Source organism: Oncorhynchus tshawytscha, linkage group LG01 (assembly GCF_018296145.1).
Source record: "Oncorhynchus tshawytscha isolate Ot180627B linkage group LG01, Otsh_v2.0, whole genome shotgun sequence".
Lineage (NCBI taxonomy): Eukaryota > Metazoa > Chordata > Actinopteri > Salmoniformes > Salmonidae > Oncorhynchus > Oncorhynchus tshawytscha.
The window spans coordinates 7,371,363-7,398,867 of NC_056429.1; the positions used below are offsets into that span (position 1 = coordinate 7,371,363).

Genomic DNA, 27,505 nt, shown 5'->3' on the forward strand with positions numbered 1-27,505 from the left:
AGGTTAGGGCTCCGCTCAATCAGTGGCCCGCCCCTGTGAAGGGACATGGGCTATAAAACACGCCCTCCCTTTTCCTATATATAGCCTGTTCCGAGGATGTGAAGACGACGGTCCGATGTCAGAATGGTTCAGATAATAACTACAGAACGAAGCAAACATCAGCGTGAGCTTTAGTTGCGAATGGTATGAACTTTGAACTCTTATTCACTACAGAAGTGATACCTCCTAGCCGTTGAGTTAGCAACATCAGCTGCAAACGCAGGTTAGGAAGGAACTTACAGAGTATCCCGTCTACCACACAACGACGTTACTGCAACATATTCAATTTACAGAGTTATTCTTCAAAGGACTAGGTTCGGCAACACGGCCTTCCATCTACACCAACCTACCGAAGCGCAGATCAAGAGTAAATGTTTATTGCATTTTCCTTTTCCAAATGGGTGGTAATTTAGAATGCATAAGATACTGCATTTACGATAGCACAGCTTTGCCCTTTGTTCCTCAGTCTTCCCGCTCTTTCACTCAAACCAGACCCTTTTCTTTTGTGTAACAAGCTGTCATATCTGTTCCGCCTGCTAGGGACGTTTTCCTTTATGACGTAATTTCTAATCAAGTTATGATTAATTATGTGTATGTGTGATTAGTTGGGTTTAATTATTTATTTACTAAATACCTAATTTTGTATTGCTGATTCAACTTGTTAGCCAGGGTTCGTGCAGATAACCAAGAATTTACAACTTTCAGATGAGACTGAATTAAGGTGACGATTAATATTGACTGCTATTGATGTAAAATATTACTAGGTCTTTAAGGGTTTATTCGGAAGATAACAGCTCTATAAATATTATTTTGTGGTGCCCCGACTCGTTAATTACGGAGAAATTATTTTATAGAATAGCATGTCATATCACTTAATCCAGCATAGCCAAAAGACACGAGAACAGGAACATTGCCTTAAAATTTCACTAACACTGAACTTCTGCGATACGGATTGAATAGCGCCCTGATATCATAAATTGGTTTATAGTGCCCTAATATAATTAAACCGGTTTATAGTGTCGTCCACAATCTAGTATAGGAAGAAGACAAGGAAATTATTTGGGTTCATAGAAGTTTTATTAACTATTCAAAAAGTACAATCAATATACTATATCAAAATATCAAGTTTGTTTTCAAGCACCTTCAGATGCTAGTACCCTCTACAATATACTGTATAACAACAAACAAACAATATATCATTTTAAACATGATCAGGTTTGTAACAAAATATCATTCAAATCTATTCCCTGAGATTAGTAGACAAAGAGAATGGGTTAGTCTACAGAATCATTATACCATATTATTCCCCCGTGTCATCTGTTAACAGCAGACCTTGCTCCAAATACTATTGGAAATCATTTCAAATGCCGGGTGGGGTTTGCAGTTTTAGGATTATTCTATTGGTCCGTTAACCCAGGCAAGCTCAATGCACAAAAAAAAAATGAAATAATCAAATAGTATTTGAAACCAGGTCTAAACATTAGACATTTAATAATTAATGCAGATTTTGTCCATTAATTAGCTACCATGATTATTTTATAACTTAATTTCTCTGGTGTTTATGGAGGAGTATATCTCTTCGGTGAGTGGTACGTATGTTTTCTTAGCTGGATCTAGGAAGTACAGAGGATCTTGGACCACAGCTGGGTTGAAGCCCTCTTCCACCAACGTCACTTTCTTCATCTTAAATGTTCCCGTCATCTCGAAGGAGGTCTTAAGTGTTATACATAAGAATATATTTAAGATTATTTTAAGAATATAAACTCAGCAAAAAAAGAAACTGCCCTTTTTCAGGACCCTGTCTTTCAAAGATAATTTGTAAAAATCCAAATAACTTCACAGATCATTGTAAAGGGTGTAAACACTGTTTCCCATGCTTGCTCAATGAACCATAAACAATTAATGAACGTGGAACGGTCGTTAAGACACAAACAGCTTACAGACGGGAGGCAATTAAGGTCACAGTTATGAAAACTTAGGACACTAAAGAGGCCTTTCTACTGACTCTGAAAAACACCAAAATAAAGATGCCCAAGGTCCCTACTCATCTGCGTGAACGTGCATTAGGCATGCTGCAAGGAGGCATGAGGACTACAGATGTGGCCAGGGCAATAACTTGTAATGTCTGTACTGTGAGACGCCTAAGACAGCGCTACAGGGGGACAGGACAGACAGCTGATCGTCCTCGCAGTGGCAGACCACGTGTAACAAAACCTGCACAGGATCGGTACATCCGAACATCACACCTGCGGGACAGGTACAGGATGGCAACAACAACTGCCCGAGTTACACCAGGAACGCACAATCCCTCCATCAGTGCTCAGACTGTCCGCCATAGGCTGAGAGAGGCTGGACTGAGGGATTGTAGGCCTGTTGTAAGGCAGGTTCTCACCAGACATCACTGGCAACAACGCCGCCTCTGGGCACAAACCCACCGTCGCTGGACCTAACAGGACTGGCAAAAAGTGCTCTTCACTGACGAGTCGCTGTTTTGTCTCACCAAGGGTGATGGTCGGATTCACGTTTATCGTCAAAGAAATGGGAGTTACACAGAGGCCTGTACTCTGGAGCGGGATCGATTTGGAGGTGGATGGTCCGTCATAGTCTGGGTCAGTGTGTCACAGCATCATCGGACTGAGCTTGTTGTCATTGCAGGCAATCTCAACACTGTATGTTACAGGGAAGACATCCTCCTCCCTCATGTGGTACCCTTCCTGCAGGCTCATCCTGACATGACCCTCCAGCATGACAATGCCACCAGCCATACTGCTCATTCTGTCTGTGCCTGGATCTCAATCCCATTGAGCACGTCTGGGACCTATTGGATAGGGCTAGCGCCATTCCCCCCAGAAATGTCTGGGAACATCTCACAGCAAGAGCTGGCAAATCTAGTACAGTCCATGAGGAGGAGATGCACTGCAGTACTAAATGCAGCTGGTGGCCACACCAGATACTGACTAACTTTTGATTTTGACCCCCCCCCAACCTTTGTTCAGGGACACATTATTCCATGTCTGTGGAACTTGTTCAGTTTATGTCTGTTGTTGAATCTTGTTATGTTTATACATACATTTACACAAGTTTGCTGAAAATAAACGCAGTTGACAGTGTGAGGACGCACACACACTTGTTTTGCAAGGAGGAATGGGAAAAAATGTCAGTCTCTCGATGTGCAAAACTGATAGAGACATACCCCAAGCGACTTACAGCTGTAATCGCAGCAAAAGGTGGCGCTACAAAGTATTAACTTAAGGGGGCTGACTAATTTTGCACGCCCAATTTTTCAGTTTTTGATTTGTTAAAAAAGTTTGAAATATCCAATAAATGTCGTTCCACTTCATGATTGTGTCCCACTTGTTGTTGATTCTTCACAAAAAAATACAGTTTTATATCTTTATGTTTGAAGCCTGAAATGTGGCAAAAGGTCGCAAAGTTCAAGGGGGCCGAATACTTTCGCAAGGCACTGTATATATACTTTGTGCATGACACAAGTCATTTTTCCAACAATTGTTTACAGACAGATTTCACTTATAATTCATTGTATCACAATTCCAGTGGGTCAGAAGTTTACATACACTAAGTTGACTGTGCCTTTAAACAGCTTGGAATATTCCAGAAAATTATGTCATGGCTTTAGAAGCTTCTGATAAGCTAATTGACATCATTTGAGTCAATTGGAGATGTACCTGTGGATGTATTTCAAGGCCTACCTTCAACCTCAGTGCCTCTTTGCTTGACATCTTAGGAAAATCAAATTAATTCAGCCAAGACCTCAGAAAATAAATTGTAGACCACAAGTCTGGTTCATCCTTGGGAGCAATTTCCAAGCGCCTGAAGGTACCACGTTCATCTGTACAAACAATAGTACGTAAGTATAAACACCATGGAACCACACAGCCGCCATACCGCTCAGGAAGGAGACGCGTTCTGTCTCCTAGAGATGAACGTACCTTGGTGTGAAAAGTGCAAATCAATCCCAGAACAACAGCAAAGGACCTTTGTGAAGATGCTGGAGGAAACGGGTACAAAAGTATCTATATCCACAGTAAAACGAGTCCTATATCCAATCAAATGTATTTATAAGTGCTGTACAGAAATCAACATAACCTGAAAGGCCACTCATCAAGGAAGAATGACCATCATTATGTTTGGAGGAAAAAGGGGGATGCTTGCAAGCTGAAGAACACCATCCCAACCGTGAAGCACAGGGGTGGCAGCATCATGTTGTGGGGTGCTTTGCTGCAGGAGGGACTGGTGCACATCACAAAATAGATGGTATCATGAGGGAGGAAAATGATGTGGATATATTGAAGCAACATCAAGACATCAGTCAGGAAGTTTAAGCTTGGTCGCATATAGGTCTTCCAAATGGACAATGACCCCACGCATACTTCCAAAGTTGTGGCAAAATGGCTTAAGGACAACAAAGTCAAGGTATTGGAGTGGCCATCACAAAGCCCTGACCTCAATCCTATAGAAAAATTGTGGGCAGAACTGAAAAAGAGTATTCAAGCAAGGTGGCCTACAAACCTGACTCAGTTACACCAGCTCTGTCAGGAGGAATGGGCCAAAAGCTACCTGAAACGTTTGACCCAAATTAAACAATTTAAAGGCAATACTAATTGAGTGGATGTAAACTTCTGACCATCTGGGAATGTGATGAAAGAAATACAAGCTGAAATAAATCACTCTACTATTATTCTGACATTTCACATTCCTAAATTAAAGTGGTGATCCTAACTGACCTAAGATAGGGAATATTTACTAGGATTAAATGTCAGGAATTGTGAAAAACTGAGTTTAAATGTATTTGGCTAAGGTGTATGTAAACTTCAGACTTCAAATGTACCTAAAGGACTCTCAGAGCATGAGAAACAAGATTGTCTGGTCTGATGAAACCGAGATTGAACTCTTTGGCCTGAATGCCAAGCGTCACGTCTGGAGGAAACCTGGCACTATCCCTACAGTGAAGCATTGTGGTGGCAGCATCATGCTGTGGGGATGTTTTTCAGCGTCAGGGACTGGGAGACTATTCAGGATCAAGGGAAAGATGAACGGAGCAAAGTACAGAGATCCTTGAAGAAGTCCTGAGCGCTCTGGAGCAGGTTCTCAGACTGGGGTGAAGTTTCACCTTCCAACAGGACAACGACCCTATACACACAGCCAAGACAACGCAGGAGTGGCTTCAGGACAAGTCTCTGAGCCAGAGCCCGGACATGAACCTGATCGAACATCTCTGGAGAGACCTGAAAATAGCTGTGCAGCGACGTTTCTCATCCAACCTGACAGAGCTTGAGAAGATCTACAGAGAAGAATGGGAGAAACTCCCCAAATACAGGTGTGCCAAGCTTGTAGTGTCATACCCAAAAAGACACCAGGCTGTAATTGCTGCCAAAGGTGCTTCAACAAAGTACTGAGTAAAGGGTCTGAATACTTATGTAAATAGGATATTTCAGTTTTTTATGTTTAATAAATCTGCAAAACATTATTGATCAAAAACCTGCTCCAGAGCACTCAGGACCTCATACTGGGGCGAACATTCTCTCAATTTTGAGTCTCATAGCCAACGGTCTGAATACTTAAATAAGTTTTTTTATTTTTTATTTACATTTGCATAATGGGGCATTGTGTGTTGATTGATGATAAAGAAAAGTTTTATTTAATCAATTTTAGAAAAAGGCTGTAACATAACAAAATGTGGAAAAAGTGAAGGGGTCTGAATACTTTCCGAATGCACTGTAAACAGTATACAAGTATATTTAAAGAGCTCAGTATACTTCAAGACAACAGATTTTTTTTTCAACTTGAACGACAGAGGTGTTAAAAGAACATTTCAATAGTAAAATACCTTGATAGTTACACGGATTAAAATCATGATAACAAAGCTGACTTTTAACATGATTAAAAAGAGATGTCGGGTAAAGCTCACCTGTATTCTAATGAAACGCGGTCTTGCGTAAGCAGGGAGGTAGCTGGCTACTTGGCTGAAGGTGCTAGCGCCGTCAAACTCTTTCCCTTCTTCTACCTTTACAGCAGCCATCCCAATCCTCCCCTCGTGACCTGGAGAGAGACAACACTCAGCCTACATTTATTTTTTTAAACCTTTATTTAACTAGGCAAGTCAGTTAAGAACAAATTCTAATTTAAAATGACGGCTTAACCCGGACGACGCTGGGCCAATTGTGCGCAGCCCTATGGTTCCTCCCAATCACGGCCGGTTGTGATACAGCCCCGGGATCGAACCATGGTCTGAAGTGACGCCTCTAGCACTGAGATGCAGCGCCTTAGACCGCTGCGCCGCTCGGAAGCCCACATACCAAATGCCACCCAATGTAGGGCACCCAGAGCCCTATAGTCCCTTGACAGAAGTAGTGCTCTCTACAGGGAATAAGGTGCATTTGGGACACATCATCAGAGTCATGACAAGTCTATTGTATGTGTAGTCTATTGTGTGTATGAATGAGTGGTCTATTGTTTGTGTAGTATATTGTATGTGTAGTATCTTGCACGTGTATGGATGAGCAGCCTGTTGTACGAGTGTACGGATGAGCAGCCTGTTGTACGAGTGTACGGATGAGCAGCCTGTTGTACGAGTGTACGGATGAGCAGCCTGTTGTACGAGTGTACGGATGAGCAGCCTGTTGTACGAGTGTACGGATGAGCAGCCTGTTGTACGAGTGTACGGATGAGCAGCCTGTTGTACGAGTGTACGGATGAGCAGCCTGTTGTACGAGTGTACGGATGAGCAGCCTGTTGTACGAGTGTACGGATGAGCAGCCTGTTGTACGAGTGTACGGATGAGCAGCCTGTTGTACGAGTGTACGGATGAGCAGCCTGTTGTACGAGTGTACGGATGAGCAGTTGATTGTATTTCTTTTTATAGTCTCCTACTAGCGAATAGCTAACTTATCTAAAGCCAAATCTACTGTTTAAATTAATACCTACCCAATAAACTAAAACGATTATAATTTAAAATGACTGTAAGCCCTATATTTGTTTGCCAGGAAACACAATTCTTAAAATAACCTATAATACATGTTGTAAGTAACAACCTGTAATATAACTAATAACCTATAGTACATGTTGTAACTAATACCATATAGTACATGTTGTAACTAATACCATATAGTACATGTAAGTAATACCCTATAATACATGTTGTAACTAATACCATATAGTACATGTAAGTAATACCCTATAATACATGTTGTAACTAATACCATATAGTACATGTAAGTAATACCCTATAATACATGTTGTAAGTAATACCATATAGTACATGTTGTGAGTAATACCCTATAATACATGTTGTAAGTAATACCATATAGTACATGTTGTGAGTAATACCATAGTACGTTGTAACTAATACCATATAGTACATGATGTGAGTAATACCATAGTACATGTTGTAACTAATACCATATAGTACATGTAAGTAATACCCTATAATACATGTTGTAACTAATACCCTATAATACATGTAAGTAATAACCCATTACACATATTGTAACTTATACCATATAGTACATGTTGTAACTAATACCATATAGTACATGTTGTAACTAATACCATATAGTACATGTTGTAACTAATACCATATAGTACATGTTGTAACTAATACCATATAGTACATGTTGTAACTAATACCATATAGTACATGTTGTAACTAATACCATATAGTACATGTTGTAACTAATACCATATAGTACATGTTGTAACTAATACCATATAGTACATATTGTAACTAATACCATATAGTACATATTGTAACTAATACCATATAGTACATATTGTAACTAATACCAAATAGTACATATTGTAACTAATACCATATAGTACATATTGTAACTAATACCATATAGTACATATTGTAACTAATACCATATAGTACATATTGTAACTAATACCAAATAGTACATATTGTAACTAATACCATATAGTACATATTGTAACTAATACCATATAGTACATATTGTAACTAATACCATATAGTACATATTGTAACTAATACCATATAGTACATATTGTAACTAATACCACATAGTACATATTGTAACTAATACCACATAGTACATATTGTAACTAATACCCTATAGTACATGTAACTAATACCATATAGTACATGTTGTAAGTAATACCCTATAATACATGTTGTAAGTTATACCATATAGTACATGTTGTAACTAATACCATATAGTACATGTTGTAACTAATACCATATAGTACATGTTGTAACTAATACCATATAGTACATGTTGTAACTAATACCATATAGTACATGTAAGTAATACCCTATAATACATGTTGTAACTAATACCCTATAATACATGTTGTGAGTAATACCCTATAATACATGTTGTAAGTAATACCATATAGTACATGTTGTGAGTAATACCATATAGTACATGCTGTGAGTAATACCATAGTATGTTGTAACTAATACCATATAGTACGTTGTAACTAATAACCTATAGTACAGGTTGTAACTAATAACCTATAGTACATGTTGTAACTAATAACCTATAGTACATATAACTAATACCATATAGTACATGTTGTAACTAATACCATATAGTACATGTAAGTAATACCCTATAATACATGTTGTAACTAATACCCTATAATACATGTTGTAACTAATACCCTATAATACATGTTGTGAGTAATACCATATAGTACATGTTGTGAGTAATACCATATAGTACATGTTGTGAGTAATACCATAGTACGTTGTAACTAATACCATATAGTACATGTTGTAACTAATAACCTATAGTACATGTTGTAACTAATACCATATAGTACATATTGTAACTAATACCATATAGTACATATTGTAACTAATACCATATAGTACATATTGTAACTAATACCATATAGTACATATTGTAACTAATACCATATAGTACATATTGTAACTAATACCATATAGTACATATTGTAACTAATACCACATAGTACATATTGTAACTAATACCACATAGTACATATTGTAACTAATACCCTATAGTACATGTAACTAATACCATATAGTACATGTTGTAAGTAATACCCTATAATACATGTTGTAAGTTATACCATATAGTACATGTTGTAACTAATACCATATAGTACATGTTGTAACTAATACCATATAGTACATGTAAGTAATACCCTATAATACATGTTGTAACTAATACCCTATAATACATGTTGTGAGTAATACCCTATAATACATGTTGTAAGTAATACCATATAGTACATGTTGTGAGTAATACCATATAGTACATGTTGTGAGTAATACCATAGTATGTTGTAACTAATACCATATAGTACGTTGTAACTAATAACCTATAGTACAGGTTGTAACTAATAACCTATAGTACATGTTGTAACTAATAACCTATAGTACATATTGTAACTAATACCATATAGTACATATTGTAACTAATACCATATAGTACGTTGTAACTAATACCATATAGTACATGTAAGTAATACCCTATAATACATGTTGTAACTAATACCATATAGTACATGTAAGTAATACCCTATAATACATGTTGTAACTAATACCCTATAATAAATGTTGTAACTAATACCCTATAATACATGTTGTGAGTAATACCCTATAATACATGTTGTAACTAATACCCTATAATACATGTTGTGAGTAATACCATATAGTACATGTTGTGAGTAATACCATATAGTACATATTGTAACTAATACCCTATAATACATGTTGTGAGTAATACCCTATAATACATGTTGTGAGTAATACCCTATAATACATGTTGTGAGTAATACCATATAGTACATGTTGTGAGTAATACCATATAGTACATGTTGTGAGTAATACCATAGTACGTTGTAACTAATACCATATAGTACATGTTGTAACTAATAACCTATAGTACATGTTGTAACTAATAACCTATAGTACATATTGTAACTAATACCATATAGTACATGTTGTAACATACCATATAGTACATATTGTAACTAATACTATATAGTACATATTGTAACTAATACCATATAGTACATATTGTAACTAATACCATATAGTACATATTGTAACTAATACCATATAGTACATATTGTAACTAATACCATATAGTACATATTGTAACTAATACCATATAGTACATATTGTAACTAATACCATATAGTACATATTGTAACTAATACCATATAGTACATATAACTAATACCATATAGTACATATTGTAACTTATACCACATAGTACATATTGTAACTAATACCACATAGTACATATTGTAACTAATACCCTATAGTACATGTAACTAATACCATATAGTACATGTTGTAAGTAATACCCTGTAATACATGTTGTAACTAATACCATATAGTACATGTTGTAACTAATACCATATAGTACATGTTGTAACTAATACCATATAGTACATGTTGTAACTAATACCATATAGTACATGTAAGTAATACCCTATAATACATGTTGTAACTAATACCATATAGTACATGTTGTAACTAATAACCTATAGTACATGTTGTAACTAATAACCTATAGTACATGTTGTAACTAATACCATATAGTACATGTAAGTAATACCCTATAATACATGTTGTAACTAATAACCCATAGTACATGTTGTAACTAATACCATATAGTACATGTTGTAACTAATACCCTATAATACATGTAACTAATAACATATAGTACATGTTGTAACTAATACCATATAGTACATGTAAGTAATACCCTATAATACATGTTGTAACTAATACCATATAGTACATGTAACTAATACCCTATAACACATGTTGTAAGTAATACCATATAGTACATGTTGTGAGTAATACCATATAGTACATGTTGTGAGTAATACCATAGTACGTTGTAACTAATAACCTATAGTACATGTTGTAACTAATAACCTATAGTACATATTGTAACTAATACCCTATAGTACATGTAACTAATACCATATAGTACATGTTGTAAGTAATACCCTATAATACATGTTGTAAGTAATACCATATAGTACATGTTGTAACTAATACCATATAGTACATGTTGTAACTAATACCATATAGTACATGTAAGTAATACCCTATAATACATGTTGTAACTAATACCATATAGTACATGTAAGTAATACCCTATAATACATGTTGTGAGTAATACCCTATAATACATGTTGTAAGTAATACCATATAGTACATGTTGTGAGTAATACCATATAGTACATGTTGTGAGTAATACCATAGTACGTTGTAACTAATACCATATAGTACATGTTGTAACTAATAACCTATAGTACATGTTGTAACTAATAACCTATAGTACATATTGTAACTAATACCATATAGTACATATTGTAACTAATACCATATAGTACATGTTGTAACTAATACCCTATAATACATGTTGTAACTAATAACATATAGTACATGTTGTAACTAATAACATATAGTACATGTTGTAACTAATACCATATAGTACATGTAACTAATAACCTATCGTACATGTTGTAACTAATACCATATAGTACATGTAAGTAATACCCTATAATACATGTTGTAACTAATACCATATAGTACATGTTGTAACTAATAACCTATAGTACATGTTGTAACTAATACCATATAGTACATGTAACTAATACCATATAGTACATGTAACTAATACCATATAGTACATGTAAGTAATACCCTATAATACATGTTGTAACTAATAACCCATAGTACGTTGTAACTAATACCATATAGTACATGTTGTAACTAATACCCTATAATACATGTTGTAACTAATAACATATAGTACATGTTGTAACTAATAACATATAGTACATGTAACTAATAACCTATAGTACATGTTGTAACTAATACCATATAGTACATGTAAGTAATACCCTATAATACATGTTGTAACTAATACCATATAGTACATGTAAGTAATACCCTATAATACATGTTGTAAGTAATACCATATAGTACATGTTGTGAGTAATACCATATAGTACATGTTGTGAGTAATACCATAGTACGTTGTAACTAATACCATATAGTACATGTTGTAACTAATAACCTATAGTACATGTTGTAACTAATACCCTATTGTACATATTGTAACTAATACCCTATAGTACATGTAACTAATACCATATAGTACATGTTGTAAGTAATACCCTATAATACATGTTGTAAGTAATACCATATAGTACATGTTGTAACTAATACCATATAGTACATGTTGTAACTAATACCATATAGTACATGTAAGTAATACCCTATAATACATGTTGTAACTAATACCATATAGTACATGTTGTAAGTAATACCATATAGTACATGTTGTGAGTAATACCATATAGTACATGTTGTGAGTAATACCATAGTACATTGTAACTAATACCATATAGTACATGTTGTAACTAATAACCTATAGTACATGTTGTAACTAATAACCTATAGTACATGTTGTAACTAATAACCTATAGTACATAGTGTAACTAATACCATATAGTACATGTAACTAATACCATATAGTACATGTAACTAATACCATATAGTACATGTTGTAACTAATACCATATAGTACATGTAAGTAATACCCTATAATACATGTTGTAACTAATACCATATAGTACATGTAAGTAATACCCTATAATACATGTTGTAACTAATACCCTATAATACATGTTGTAACTAATACCCTATAATACATGTTGTAAGTAATACCATATAGTACATGTTGTGAGTAATACCATATAGTACATATTGTAACTAATACCATATAGTACATATTGTAACTAATACCATATAGTACATGTTGTAACTAATACCATATAGTACATGTTGTAACTAATACCATATAGTACATGTAAGTAATACCATATAGTACATGTAAGTAATACCATATAGTACATGTTGTAACATACCATATAGTACATATTGTAACTAATACCATATAGTACATATTGTAACTAATACCATATAGTACATGTTGTAACTAATACCCTATAATACATGTTGTAACTAATACCCTATAATACATGTTGTAACTAATAACATATAGTACATGTTGTAACTAATAACATATAGTACATGTTGTAACTAATACCATATAGTACATGTAACTAATACCATATAGTACATGTAACTAATAACCTATAATACATGTTGTAACTAATACCATATAGTACATGTAACTAATAACCTATAATACATGTTGTAACTAATAACCTATAGTACATGTTGTAACTAATACCATATAGTACATGTAACTAATACCATATAGTACATGTAAGTAATACCCTATAATACATGTTGTAACTAATAACCCATAGTACATGTTGTAACTAATACCATATAGTACATGTTGTAACTAATACCATATAGTACATGTTGTAACTAATACCATATAGTACATGTAACTAATAACCTATAGTACATGTTGTAACTAATACCATATAGTACATGTTGTGAGTAATACCATATAGTACATGTTGTGAGTAATACCATAGTACGTTGTAACTAATACCATATAGTACATGTTGTAACTAATAACCTATAGTACGTTGTAACTAATAACCTATAGTACATATTGTAACTAATACCATATAGTACATGTTGTAACTAATACCATATAGTACATGTTGTAACTAATACCATATAGTACATGTTGTAACTAATACCATATAGTACATGGAAGTAATACCATATAGTACATGTAAGTAATACCATATAGTACATGTTGTAACATACCATATAGTACATATTGTAACTAATAACATATAGTACATGTTGTAACTAATAACATATAGTACATGTTGTAACTAATACCATATAGTACATGTTGTAACTAATACCATATAGTACATGTAACTAATAACCTATCGTACATGTTGTAACGAATACCATATAGTACATGTAAGTAATACCCTATAATACATGTTGTAACTAATAACATATAGTACATGTTGTAACTAATACCATATAGTACATGTAACTAATAACCTATAGTACATGTTGTAACTAATACCCTATAGTACATGTAAGTAATACCCTATAATACATGTTGTAACTAATACCATATAGTACATGTAACTAATACCCTATAATACATGTTGTAACTAATACCATATAGTACATGTAACTAATAACCTATAGTACATGTTGTAACTAATACCATATAGTACATGTAAGTAATACCCTATAATACATGTTGTAACTAATACCATATAGTACATGTAACTAATAACCTATAGTACATGTAATAACCCATTACACATATTTTAAGTAATGACCTATAAATGTATGTAATAATACATGTTGTAGGTAATAACCTACAATACATATTGTAATAACCTATCATGTCGGTAATAACCTATAATAAATGGTGTCTTTAATAATGTAAGTAATAACCTATAATAATGTAAGTAATAACCTATAATAATGTAAGCAATAACCTATAACAATGTAAGTAATAACCTATAATGCATTATTATAGGTTATTACTTACAACATGTAAGTAATAACCTATAACTTAGTAGCTGTTAACAATCTAAATCTGACCATATAGATTAATATTTACCTTCAACTTTCACACCATATACATTAGCCTCCTCGATGCAGTCCACCATTGTGAGGATATCTGCCACTTCAGTTGTAGCAACATTCTCGCCTTTCCACCTGAAATAACAAAAAACATTTCCATGTTGGTCAGCCCCAAGAGATGTTGGTCAGCCCCAAGAGATGTTTGGCAGCCCCAAGAGATGTTGGTCAACCCCAAGAGATGTTGGTCAACCCCAAGAGATGTTGGTCAACCCCAAGAGATGTTGGTCAACCCCAAGAGATGTTGGTCAACCCCAAGAGATGTTGGTCAACCCCAAGAGATGTTGGTCAACCCCAAGAGATGTTGGTCAACCCCAAGAGATGTTTGGCAGCCCCAAGAGATGTTGGTCAACCCCAAGAGATGTTTGGCAGCCCCAAGAGATGTTTGGCAGCCCCAAGAGATGTTGGTCAACCCCAAGAGATGTTTGGCAGCCCCAAGAGATGTGTAATTCAAACCCTGAGTGACATACTGTGTAGGGTTGGAAAATTCTGATACCTTTAACCAAAATTCCCAGGTTTTCCAGATTATTTCCTTCAGTTTTTCCAACTGGCATTTCTGGAAAACCTGGGAATTTTGTCAACCGTATTGCCTACCTGAAAGTGTCACCAACCCGATCCTGAAACTGAACAAAGTTTTGTTCATCGATCCTCAACAGGTCTCCAGTGTTGAAGTACAGGTCACCTTTCTGTAAAACGTCTCTCAGTCTCTTCTTCTCCGTCTGCTGGTCGTTACCAGCATAACCAACAAAGGGAGATCTCTTGGTTATCTTTCCAACCAAAAGTCCAGCCTCACCTAAAAAAAAAAGAAGGAAGATGAGGATAATGATGCTGATGCTCCCAATATTTATTTTAAGAACTATGTATCAAGCGACTAAGGAGCACTGATCTGGGATCAGCCCCCCGTAAATGTAAACATATCCATAGTTATCTAAGAACTGACCATAAAGCAGTCCTATTGACTGATAAGAACCTGGAGCCGTGTGTGATTGCAAAGACGACATTGGGTCATACTTTACCCAGTGTTGTTCTGTCAACAATATAAAACAGGACCCAATCCATGTCACACGGTGTCCAAAGCTAGAAAGTTCACAGTTGGCGAGTAAATAGAGAGTGTCGGTCAACTAGAAAATCTAATTTAGTAAATGAACTACGGCCCTGTACAGAAAACAGTTGCAACATGATGCTGCTCCCAAATTCACCCCTGTCTCAACTTTGTACCGTCAACAATATGAAGCAATGACTTGGGCCCAATCCATGTCACAGTCTGCCTTAAACTAAAGTAACTTTGATAGACATCAGATTACAAACAGAGTGTCCAAAACAGTTCACAGATTTTATGTCAGTGGGGTAAAAGTCAACAGAATTAATTTTTTAAAAATGGTACCTTTCATTGCTTGGATACACAGACCCTTGGAGTTCCTAACAGGTTCCTCCTTCTCAATGTCAAATTTGATCAAAGTATAGGGGAATATTCTCTGAAAGTGAAACACAATTACCAAAAAAACATATATATATAACATATAAATATATATATAAAAAACATAAATCTGTTGGGGCAGCACATCATTTACACATCAGGTAGTGATTTGAATCCATATGTGATCCACGTTTCATTGTGTTGAGGTCAGATCACTACCTACCCTGTGGAGAAAGTTGACTCGTCCAACCACTCCGATCTTGCTGGTGTAGTTGATGAAGCCGATGTTGCCCTCGGTGGCAGCGTACAGTTCCCTGACAGCTACGTCTCCAAAACGATTCAGAAACTCTCTCCAGATGTCTGAACGGACCCCGTTGCCGATGGCAATACGCACTTTATGGTCCTTCTCGTTGTCTTTCTGAAAATAGAAACGGGACGGAGATGGATTTGTGAAATGATATCCTACTCAATAGACACAGTCGGAGGTCAGAAAATAACAATTACAGGGTGGTGAAGTGTTTCCAATATATTTTCTCCAATTAAAAGCAGTTAAATGTAACTTTGTTAGGTCATCTGAGTTTTATTTAACAGACCTAAGGCAATAAGGTGGCTGTAACTTTAAAATAAAAACTATAGTCGTACACTATTATGCTGGAGTTACTACATATACTAAAAACGTGTAATTTAGCAGACACTCTTATTTTTTATTTTATTTAACCTTTATTTAACGAGGCAAGTCAGTTAAGAACAAATGATTTTTTACAATGACGGCCTACTCCGGCCAAACCCTAACTCGGACGACGCTGGGCCAATTGTCCGCCGCCCTGTGGGCCTCCATCACGCCCGGTTGTGATACAGCCTGGAATCGAACTAATGAGATGCAGTGCTTTAGACCGCTGTGCCACTCGGGAGCCCTACAGTAGTGCAGTAGTAGCTTTGATAGACATCGTATTATAAACACACAGTGTCCAAAGCTAGACAGTTCACAGTTGGCAGGTACACTACCAGTCAAAAGTTTTAGAACACCTACTCATCAAGGGTTTTTCTTTCTTTTATTATTTTCTACATTGTAGAATAATAGTGAAGACATCAAAACCATGAAATAACACATGGAATCATGTAGTAACCGAAAAAGTGTTAAACAAATCTAAATATATTTTATATTTGAGATTCTTCAAATAGCCACCCTTTGCCTTGATGACAGCTTTGTAGATGCTTGGCATTCTCTCAACCAGCTTCACCTGGAATGCTTTTCCAATAGTCTTGAAGGAGTTCCCACATATGCTGAGCACTTGTTGGCTGCTTTTCTTTCACTCCGCGGTCCGACTCATCCCAAACCATCTCAAATGGGTTGAGGTCGGGGGATTGTGGAGGCCAAGTCCTCTGATGCAGCACTCCATCACTCTCCTTCTTGGTAAAATAGCCCTTACACAGCCCGGAGGTGTGTTGGGTCATTGTCCTGTTGAAAAACAAATGATAGTCCCACTAAGCCCAAACCAGATGGGATGGCGTATCGCTGCAGAATGCTGTGGTAGCCATGCTGGTTAAGTGTGCATTGGATTGTAAATGAAATCGCAGACAGTGTCACCAGCAAAGCACCCCCACACCATAACAGCTCCTCCTCCATGCTTTACAGTGGGAACCACACATGCGGAGATCATCCATCCACACAGATGGAACCAAAAATTGGAACCAAAAATGTCAAATTTGGACTCCAGACCAAAGGACCAGTCTAATGTCCATTGCTCATGTTTCTTGGCCCAAGCAAGTCTCTTCTTCTTATTGGTGTCCTTCAGTAGTAGTTTCTTTGCAGCAATTTGACCATGAAGGCCTGATTCACACAGTCTCCTCTGAACAGTTGATGTTGAAATGTGTCTGTTACTTGAACTCTGTGAAGCAGTTATTTGGGCTGCCATTTCTGAGGCTGGTAACTTTAATGAATTTATCCTCTGCAGCAGAGGTAACTCTGGGTCTTCCTTTCCTGTGGTGGTCCTCATGAGAGCCAGATTCATCATAGCGCTTGATGGTTTTTGCGACTGCACTTGAAGAAATGTTCAAAGTTCTTGAAATGTTCCATATTGACTGATCTTCATGTCTTAAAGTAATGATGGACTGTCGTTTCTCTTTGCTTATTTGAGCTGTTCTTGCCATAATATGGACTTGGTCTTTTACCAAATAGGTTTATCTTCTGTACCTTGTCCTTCTGTACCTTCACCTCTACCTTGTCACAACACAACTGATTGGCTCAAATGCATTAAGGAAAGAAATTCCACAAATTAACTTTTGAGAAGGCACACCTGTTAATTGAAATGCTTTCCAGGTGACTTCCTCTTGAAGCTGGTTGAATTTCAAGAGTGTGCAAAGCTGTCATCAAGTCAAAAGGTGGCTACTCTGAAGAATCTCAAATATATTTTGATTTGTTTAACACTTTTTTGGTTACTACATGATTCCATATGTGTTATTTCATAGTTTCAATGTCTTTACTATCATTCTACAATGTAGAAAATAGTAGAAAAACCCTTGAATGAGTAGGTGTTCTAAAACCTTTGACCGGTAGAGTAAATCCAGGGTCGGTCAACTAGAGAATCTAATTTAGTGAATAAACTACGGCCCTGTACAGAAAGGAGTTGCAACATGATGCTGCTCCCAAATTCACCCCTGTCTCATTCTCACGTTGGGAAACATTTTCGTACTGGTCCCCAGTGGGAAATTGAACCCACAACCCTGGCATTGCAAGCGCCATACTCTACCAACTGAGCCACACAAGGATCGGTGTCCTAGACGAGGTGTCCTTTACCATGGGTGTGTTGCAGAGGTATCTCATGGTCTCTCCGATGTACTGCATCACTGTTACATGATGTTTCCTACAGTCCTCCCAGAACTGAGACGCTGAAAACTTTCTCCTCAGAACAACTGTTATGCCTGGTATAAAAGAGACAGATGATGTAACAGATTGGGTATTTAATCATATATCCTGATTAACTTAACCATCTTATTTAGGACATGTTTTAAAAGTAGACCAAAGTCATCTTTTCACTGTGCAACACGAAACATGTCGAACTCCTATGTGGAATATATGAGTGTGAAAACTACTAATGTGTCTAATGGCTTCGTTCATCATGCGATACACTCTGCTCCGATTGGCTTCGTTCATCATGCGATACACTCTGCTCTGATTGGCTTCGTTCATCATGCGATACACTCTGCTCCGATTGGCGTTCATCATACGATACACTCTGCTCCGATTGGCTGTTCATTGCGATACACTCTGCTCCGATTCGTTCATCATGCGATACACTCTGCTCTGATTGGCTTCGTTCATCATGCGATACACTCTGCTCCGATTGGCTTCGTTCATCATGCGATACACTCTGCTCTGATTGGCTTCGTTCATCATGCGATACACTCTGCTCTGATTGGCTTCGTTCATCATGCGATACACTCTGCTCTGATTGGCTTCGTTCATCATGCGATACACTCTGCTCTGATTGGCTTCGTTCATCATGCGATACACTCTGCTCTGATATGTATAGAGTATGACTCAATTCTGTATGGTTTATTTGAATAGGGGGCAGATACAAACACATTGACACGTTAAATAAACAAACAATCTGACAACTCATTCCTAGCCTTTCAAAATAAGAGTCGTAACGTTACCCCTCTCGATGGCCCCAGCAAGTCCAATGAGGAAGCCTGCGCTGTGATAGAGAGGCAGGTTGATATAGAACACATCCTCGGACGTCACGCCTGAGACGGCTTGGATAAAGGACGCAGTCCACACCCTCTCCTGGGTCACCAGAGCCGCTTTAGGTAGACCTACAGTCAGATAGGACAGTGGGTTATCTATAGACAATAGGTAGACATACTTCAGATAGGACAGTGGGTTATCTATAGACAATAGGTAGACATACTTCAGATAGGACAGTGGGTTATCTAGAGACAGTGGGTTATCTATAGAGAGCGGGTTATCTATAGACAATAGGTAGAACTACTGTCAGATAGGACAGTGGGTTATCTGACTATGTCTACCTATTGTCTATAGATAACCCACTGTCCTGACTGTAGGTCTACCTATTGTCTATAGATAGGACAGTGGGTTATCTGACTATGTCTACCTATTGTCTATAGATAGGACAGTGGGTTATCTATAGACAATAGGTAGACAGTCAGATAACCCACTGTCCTATCTATAGACAATAGGTAGAACTACAGTCAGATAGGACAGTGGGTTATCTATAGACAGTGGATTATCTATAGACAATAGACACAGTGCATTGAATGACGTATTCATAACAAATCCTACCCCCAGGAAACAATAGGTATAAGCAACAACAACAACAATTATTTCAGATGTACATGAAGTGCCTACATCCAAATTCATCCATTAGGGGACTAGGAGCCCTTTCCAGAAACCATTCCCAGCTCCTTCCTGCCCTAGTCCCAGGGCTGGAAGGAGTGGTACCAGTGGTTCTTGAGGTGTAGAAGAGGACTGAGGTTCTTACCAGTGGTTCCTGAGGTGTAGAAGAGGACTGAGGTGTAGAAGAGGACTGAGGTGTAGAAGAGGACTGAGGTGTAGAAGAGGACTGAGGTTCTTACCAGTGGTTCCCGAGGTGTAGAAGAAGACTGAGGTGTAGAAGAGGACTGAGGTGTAGAAGAGGACTGAGGTGTAGAAGAGGACTGAGGTGTAGAAGAGGACTGAGGTGTAGAAGAGGACTGAGGTGTAGAAGAGGACTGAGGTGTAGAAGAGGACTGAGGTTCTTACCAGTGGTTCCTGAGGTGTAGAAGAGGACTGAGGTGTACCAGTGGTTCCTGAGAAGAGGACTGAGTGGTGTAGAAGAGGACTGAGGTGTAGAAGAGGACTGAGGTTCTTACCAGTGGTTCCTGAGGTGTAGAGGAGGACTGAGGTTCTTACCAGTGGTTCCTGAGGTGTAGAGGAGGACTGAGGTTCTTACCAGTGGTTCCTGAGGTGTAGAGGAGGACTGAGGTTCTTACCAGTGGTTCCTGAGGTGTAGAGGAGGACTGAGGTTCTTACCAGTGGTTCCTGAGGTGTAAAGGAGGACCATGGTTCTTACCAGTGGTTCCTGAGGTGTAGAGGAGGACTGAGGTTCTTACCAGTGGTTCCTGAGGTGTAGATGTAGAGCGCAGGGCTCTTGCTGGTGATGTTGGCCCTGAGGTCAGCTGACAGGGGAGTGTCTGAGGCCTGGGTGATATGTTCTGAGAGGGGGTTGATGCCTTCTACACTGCACTCCTCTGACAAGAGGTACACAGAGATACCCTGCTGTTTTAGTGTAGGGAGAACCTCCTCCACTGCCTCTTTCAGCTCTGTAGGATACAGGGAAGGAGAGAGACAGACAGGGAGAGAGACAGACAGGGAGAGACAGACAGAGGGAGACACACATGTAGAGAGAGACAGACAGGGAGAGACAGACAGACAGAAAGACAGGGAGAGACACATGTAGAGAGAGACAGGCAGGGAGAGAGAGAGGGAGTCACACATGTAGAGAGAGACAGAGCGAGAGAGAGACAGGCAGGGAGAGACAGACAGAGGGAGACACACATGTAGAGAGAGACAGAGAGAGAGAGAGAGACAGGCAGGCAGGTGATGTTACTCTCAACTCCTTAGACCAGGTTCCCCACCTGGTGCCCTGGAGGTGATTTTATTTGGCCCCCCAAGTTTTCTGAGATGTTTTTTTGGGGGGGGACATAAAATACTAAAAATACCAGCAAATCAGCTTCAAGTGATTTTAATTTTTGGAAATCTGTTGCAATATCTCTCTCCTTTGATAATAGAGAGATAAATATGATCAGATGTAAGCAAGGTTTGAAATAATGTTTTAGTCAAATATATATTTGGGCTTCTTCCAGTCAACTTGCAGTCTACAAATTATTAGTAATTATGTTCAGGTCCTCCATTGAGAAATGCCTGGGGTTTCTACACTACATACCAGAACATTCTATGTCTTGCTGTCAGCCCCTCAGAAGATCAACCTTGAGCAACGTGCCAAATGAGGGCTTATGTTACATTCCTAGTAGAATACATTGCTAATAGAATACATTGCTTATAAAATACAGTATTAAACATTCCAATAGAATACATTCCTTATACATTCCTAATAGACTGGCCAAACCTAGGCATGCATAGCTCACCGCATGATCCTCAAACCAAAGACTGGCCAAACCTAGGCATGCATAGCTCACCGCATGATCCTCAAACCAAAGACTGGCCAAACCTAGGCATGCATAGCTCACCGCATGATCCTCAAACCAAAGACTGGCCAAACCTAGGCATGCATAGCTCACCGCATGATCCTCAAACCAAAGACTGGCCAAACCTAGGCATGCATAGCTCACCGCATGATCCTCAAACCAAAGACTGGCCAAACCTAGGCATGCATAGCTCACCGCATGATCCTCAAACCAAAGACTGGCCAAACATGCGTTTCTAAAAGTGAATTCATTATTATGTCATTTTAAGTCATTATTTTGTACATGTTATATTATTTATTTTATACAGCCTAAATTTGAAATGTATAGGCATGTTGTTCAAGTGCTGTTGAAATCCTGAGCGCTCCTGCCAGACTGTAGCGTGTCTCAAATACTTCACAATGTATTTCTTAAAACAATAATAATAATAATAATAATAAATGATAATAATAATGATAACAATAATAACAATGATAATAATAATACCAATAATAATAACGTAATAACAATGATAATAACAACAATATACTAATAACATCAACAATATAACCCAAATAATGTGTTTTCGTTCCTTCTTTCTAGGCTACCCGGCTTGCTTCTGACTGATTTAGAGTTAGTATGCTGTTTAATATCCTGCTGAAATGTTTAACATCAATCGATAGTGACAGAATCACACATTACTTCCCACGCAGTACATGTTCTGTGTCCTCCGCTATAGAAGGTTGTAGCGCAGCCCTTATCATAGACACAAACCTAAAGATATCGGAGTCACGTCTTTCCATTTTACAGCTGGTTTCTAGTCCTGGTTTTAACTTAACTCACCAAGCCCTTCACTCACTGACACCGGGATATTTAAGGAGTACATGGTGACTGAAGGAATTGGCGAAAAAAAATCTATGGATAGAGACTATAATGTTGTCTGTCAAACAAATAGGCCTCGGTCTTATTACTTGAATATGAAGAAATTGGTTCCAACACAAAACAACTCTTGTTGTTAGTAGCTTAAAGTCAAATTAAGACTTTTCATCTTTAGGACTCCTAGAATTAGCCAACTTTCAGCACCATGCGCTGTCCATCTCCCCCTCTACCGCTTCATAATACGGTCAATTATATCCGTGCTAATTCTATGTACATATTTCCAAATTAAATCCAATTCAATTACTTGGAATAATGTTGACTGCAAACTGATTCATGTTAACATATTTAGCAAAGATGGGATGGGTCTACATTTAGTCATTTCGTTTCTGTAAGCCGTTTAACAAAATATGACGGACAAACATTGGAGTTGATTCCAAGGCAATACATTAAAGACCATAGACAACTTGAAACAACCACATATTTAGTCATGGAGCACGTTCTGATTGGCCAGTGAGGGACCAAGCCTCGACACACGCACAACCCAGCCCTTTCACGCCACAGCCAGCACTGCTCCGGATAAAAATAAAAATAAAATGTATTTGACGAGGCAAGTCAGTTAAGAACAAATTCTTATTTACAATGACGCCTACCCCAGCCAAAACCGGGCGACGCTGGGCCAATTGTGCGCCGCCCTATGGGACTCCCAAAAACGTTCGGATGTGAAACAGCCTAGAATCAAACCTGGGGCTGTAGTGACGCCTCTTGCACTGACATGCAGTGCCTTTAGACCACTGCGCCACTCGGGAGCCCCAGTGAAAAGCTAAAAAAGCATTAGACACACCCCCAAACCTATAGCCAGCGTTTAGATTTCCCATTGTGCTAAATCAATTACAAATTACATGATCCTCCCCCTGCACGAAGTGTTAAAATACTAAACCCTCCCAACTAACTGAAATTGAGAAATGATGACCCTCCCCCATTTTCCTCTGGGTAAAAAAAAATGTGTACATTTTGACCACTCCCTAACTGTAAGTCGGGCAAATAGTCTACACGCCAATTGCCTTTGAGAACGGGCAGAAAAGTTCACTTCAATATGTGGGAGGCAAAAAAGACGATATCGGAGTTTAACTCAATAAGGGAAATGCTGAGAAATGGAGAGTTGATTTGGTTAACAGGTACAAGAAGAAGATAGCAGTACCTGCTATGGTATGTGTGATGATTGTGAGGCACTATACAAATTCGACAGTCACGAGATGGGTTTGTTCAAGTGAACTGTAGCCTACTGTTCAGATGGGTTAAATGGAAACTAACATCTGGACACTTACTGAATGTCTGTAACCTCTCACATAGCCTTAATATGAACTCCTGCAGAATTAAACATTTCTTGCAGTAAAATTATACATCAAATGTAATAAATGTTTACTCGGGAACAGGAGTGGAGAAATCTGATTTATTTCAGCATCTGGAGAATATAAACGCTCAGATACTGTCTGTAGTAGAGGTGCGATCTTTAAAAGCAGTATTTTAAACCACATAAAATATACATCCAAGCCGAACTGAAAATGTGTCAGAAACATGTTGGGTCGTTTTTTCAAAGCTTTATATTTTCTTACAACCGGTCAAATGTATGTCACTTTGAAAAATCTCCCCAGTCCCGAAACTCCGCGAAAGTTGACAGGAAATGTTACCTTTGTCCATTAGATTGCAGCTTTCCTTCTATTAATCTGGTGAGCAAAGGGTTCATTTAATCTTCTATGGCAACATACTGTACAATGACAGAATATAAATTGACTAACAAATAGCCTAAACAAATGTCGGAAATTACAAACAGAAACATATATAGTCGGACAGAAAAAAAAAATCGCTCGCCTAAAGCACATTTTCTATATTAGTGGTTAAAGGCCTCAGATTTTCACTTTATCTCATTTAGTCAGGCGGTTGTGGATGGGTTATTAGCTACCGCTACTGCGAGCGGGTGTGGGTGAACAAGCAGCTGACCCGGGCACCACTATGGCGAACACATTTCTGATTTCAAGTAGTTTACAGTGAGAGTCGGTCTTACTAATGGAACACACTAGTATAATGATTGCCGTTTAGGGTTTTTGAAATATATACTCTAGGCCTACCCCTGGACTAGTGCCTAGTAGTCTAGAAACACATGCACCCCAACCTTAAGGGTTTCACTAGTTACCTCAGCCCTAAAGTCAAAATTGGCTATATGTTTTTTTGGTCTTAATTGAAGGTTAGTCATAAGGTTAAGAGTGTGGTAAGGTTAGGTTTCAAATCATATTTTTAATAAGAGAAATTGTAGGAATATGCGGAGTTTAGCCGTGGTTACTAGTGACAAACCGACCCTATCCTTTACCTACGCGTGTGTCGTGAACAACATTAGCGTGAGCAAACAGTGGAATTAGTAGGGTCGCCTTCAAAATAAAAGTCCCACATTGAAACTGATGAACATAGTGGAATCCTTACCTGCCGCCGCGATGATCACTTTGGCCCCACAGCATGAGAAACAGTGTAGCAGAGATTTTGACCGTATGTTGAAGTTTAGCAGAGCGGTTGCACAGCCCAGTTTGGCCAGGCCCAGCCAAATCCACGCGTAAGAGGGTTCGTTCCCCATAAAGAGAGCTACCGTGTCCCCCTCTTTTAGATTAGCGTGAGTCTTCAATGCTCTGGCAACCTTGTTACTCTGCTTATCCACCTCGATGTAAGAATGGGATGTCCCCTCAAAATGCAGAAACGTTTTATTCGGTTGTTTCTTCACCGTGTCCAAAAAGCAGTCCAAAATGCTATAGAAAGGATTTTTCTTTTTGTATTTTTGCAGTCTGATTCCAAGTTTGATTGCTCTGAAGATATATGAACAATCTTGGCCAAAGTATGGATCGAATAACGTTTTCAGAAGAAAGGGCAAAACAGCCAATCCGGCTATGATTGTAAGCCAAATGTACATCTTGAAGCTGCGGGTTTACAGACGCATGTGCCGCTGAGAATTAGAAGGTTGTAGAACTACCTCCAAAAAACGGAACGTTATAAAGTAACAAATGGGTGGCAAAGTTCAATCCGAAATCCCTACCTCGCATAACAAGCAGCCGTAGTGCAGTGGGCGGTGTACATGTTCTCCATAATTCCTCCCCCTGTGGGTTGCCAGATTGAGTTTATTGAACATTTAACTGATATTTCACACGAACAAAAAAAATAAAAGGTCTCTGATATGATCAAGAATTGTGTACATATGGCTCAAATTAAAATAAACAGTTGATAATCGTCTGTTACTGGCAAGCAGCTGGAAATACCATTTACAAACGTCATTCAATACAGAAAGAATATGGCAACCAATGCCCTGCAACAACCTTTGAGCGAGCCTAGTGGGCGGGCACATCACCCAACCAGTAGTTCGGCACTGATTGGATAAGACTTATGAAAGACCCTTGTGAAAGGAACGCTGGAGTTGTGAGCTAATATTCATTGTGCCATGTGTACAGATGTTGTTGTAGACAGTAAAGTAGCCTAGTAGAGCCTGATTCAGTAGACAGTAGAGGAACATAGTAGAGCCTGATTCAGTAGAGTAGCATAGTAGAGCCTGATTCAGTAGACAGTAGAGGCACATAGTAGAGCATGATTCAGTAGACAGTAGAGTAGCATAGTAGAGCCTGATTCAGTAGACAGTAGAGTAGCATAGTAGAGCCTGATTCAGTAGAGGAACATAGTAGAGCCTGATTCAGTATAGTAGAGGAACATAGTAGAGCCTGATTCAGTAGACAGTAGAGCAGCATAGTAGAGCCTGATTCAGCAGACAGTAGAGTAGCATAGTAGAGCCTGATTCAGTAGAGGAACATAGTAGAGCCTGATTCAGTACAGTAGAGGAACATAGTAGAACCTGATTCAGTACAGTAGAGTAGCATAGTAGAGCCTGATTCAGTAGATAGTAGAGCCTGATTCAGTAGAGTAGAGGAACATAGTAGAGCCTGATTCAGTAGAGTAGAGGAACATAGTAGAGCCTGATTCAGTACAGTAGAGGAACATAGTAGAACCTGATTCAGTACAGTAGAGGAACATAGTAGAGCCTGATTCAGTACAGTAGAGTAGCATAGTAGAGTCTGATTCAATAGAGTAGCATAATAGAGCCTGATTCAATAGACAGTAGAGGAACATAATAGAGCCTGATTCAATAGAGTAGCATAGTAGAGCCTGATTCAGTAGATAGTAGAGCCTGATTCAGTACAGTAGAGGAACATAGTAGAGCCTGATTCAGTAGACAGTAGAGGAACATAGTAGAGCCTGATTCAGTAGACAAACATAGTAGAGCCTGATTCAGTAGATAGTAGAGCCTGATTCAGTAGACAGTAGAGTAGCCCAGTAGAGCCTCATTGATATAATACAGATCAATGCAAAATGTGCAG

General features: G+C 38.0%; 1 protein-coding gene across 1 annotated transcript; it reads right to left on the reverse strand.

Annotated features, from left to right (window-relative positions):
- Positions 1-1,566: 1,566 nt before the first annotated feature.
- On the reverse strand, positions 1,567-26,188 carry zgc:101540 (hsFATP2a_ACSVL_like domain-containing protein). Its single transcript, XM_024442810.2, has 10 exons — positions 25,578-26,188; positions 21,153-21,362; positions 19,698-19,856; positions 18,838-18,962; positions 16,264-16,458; positions 16,008-16,098; positions 15,218-15,416; positions 14,604-14,701; positions 5,969-6,099; positions 1,567-1,752 (listed from the first exon to the last, which is right to left on the reverse strand). Exons 1-10 carry the CDS (start codon positions 26,053-26,055, stop codon positions 1,576-1,578), a joined length of 1,863 nt encoding a protein of 620 aa, XP_024298578.2. The 5' UTR covers positions 26,056-26,188; the 3' UTR covers positions 1,567-1,575.
- Positions 26,189-27,505: the final 1,317 nt, after the last annotated feature.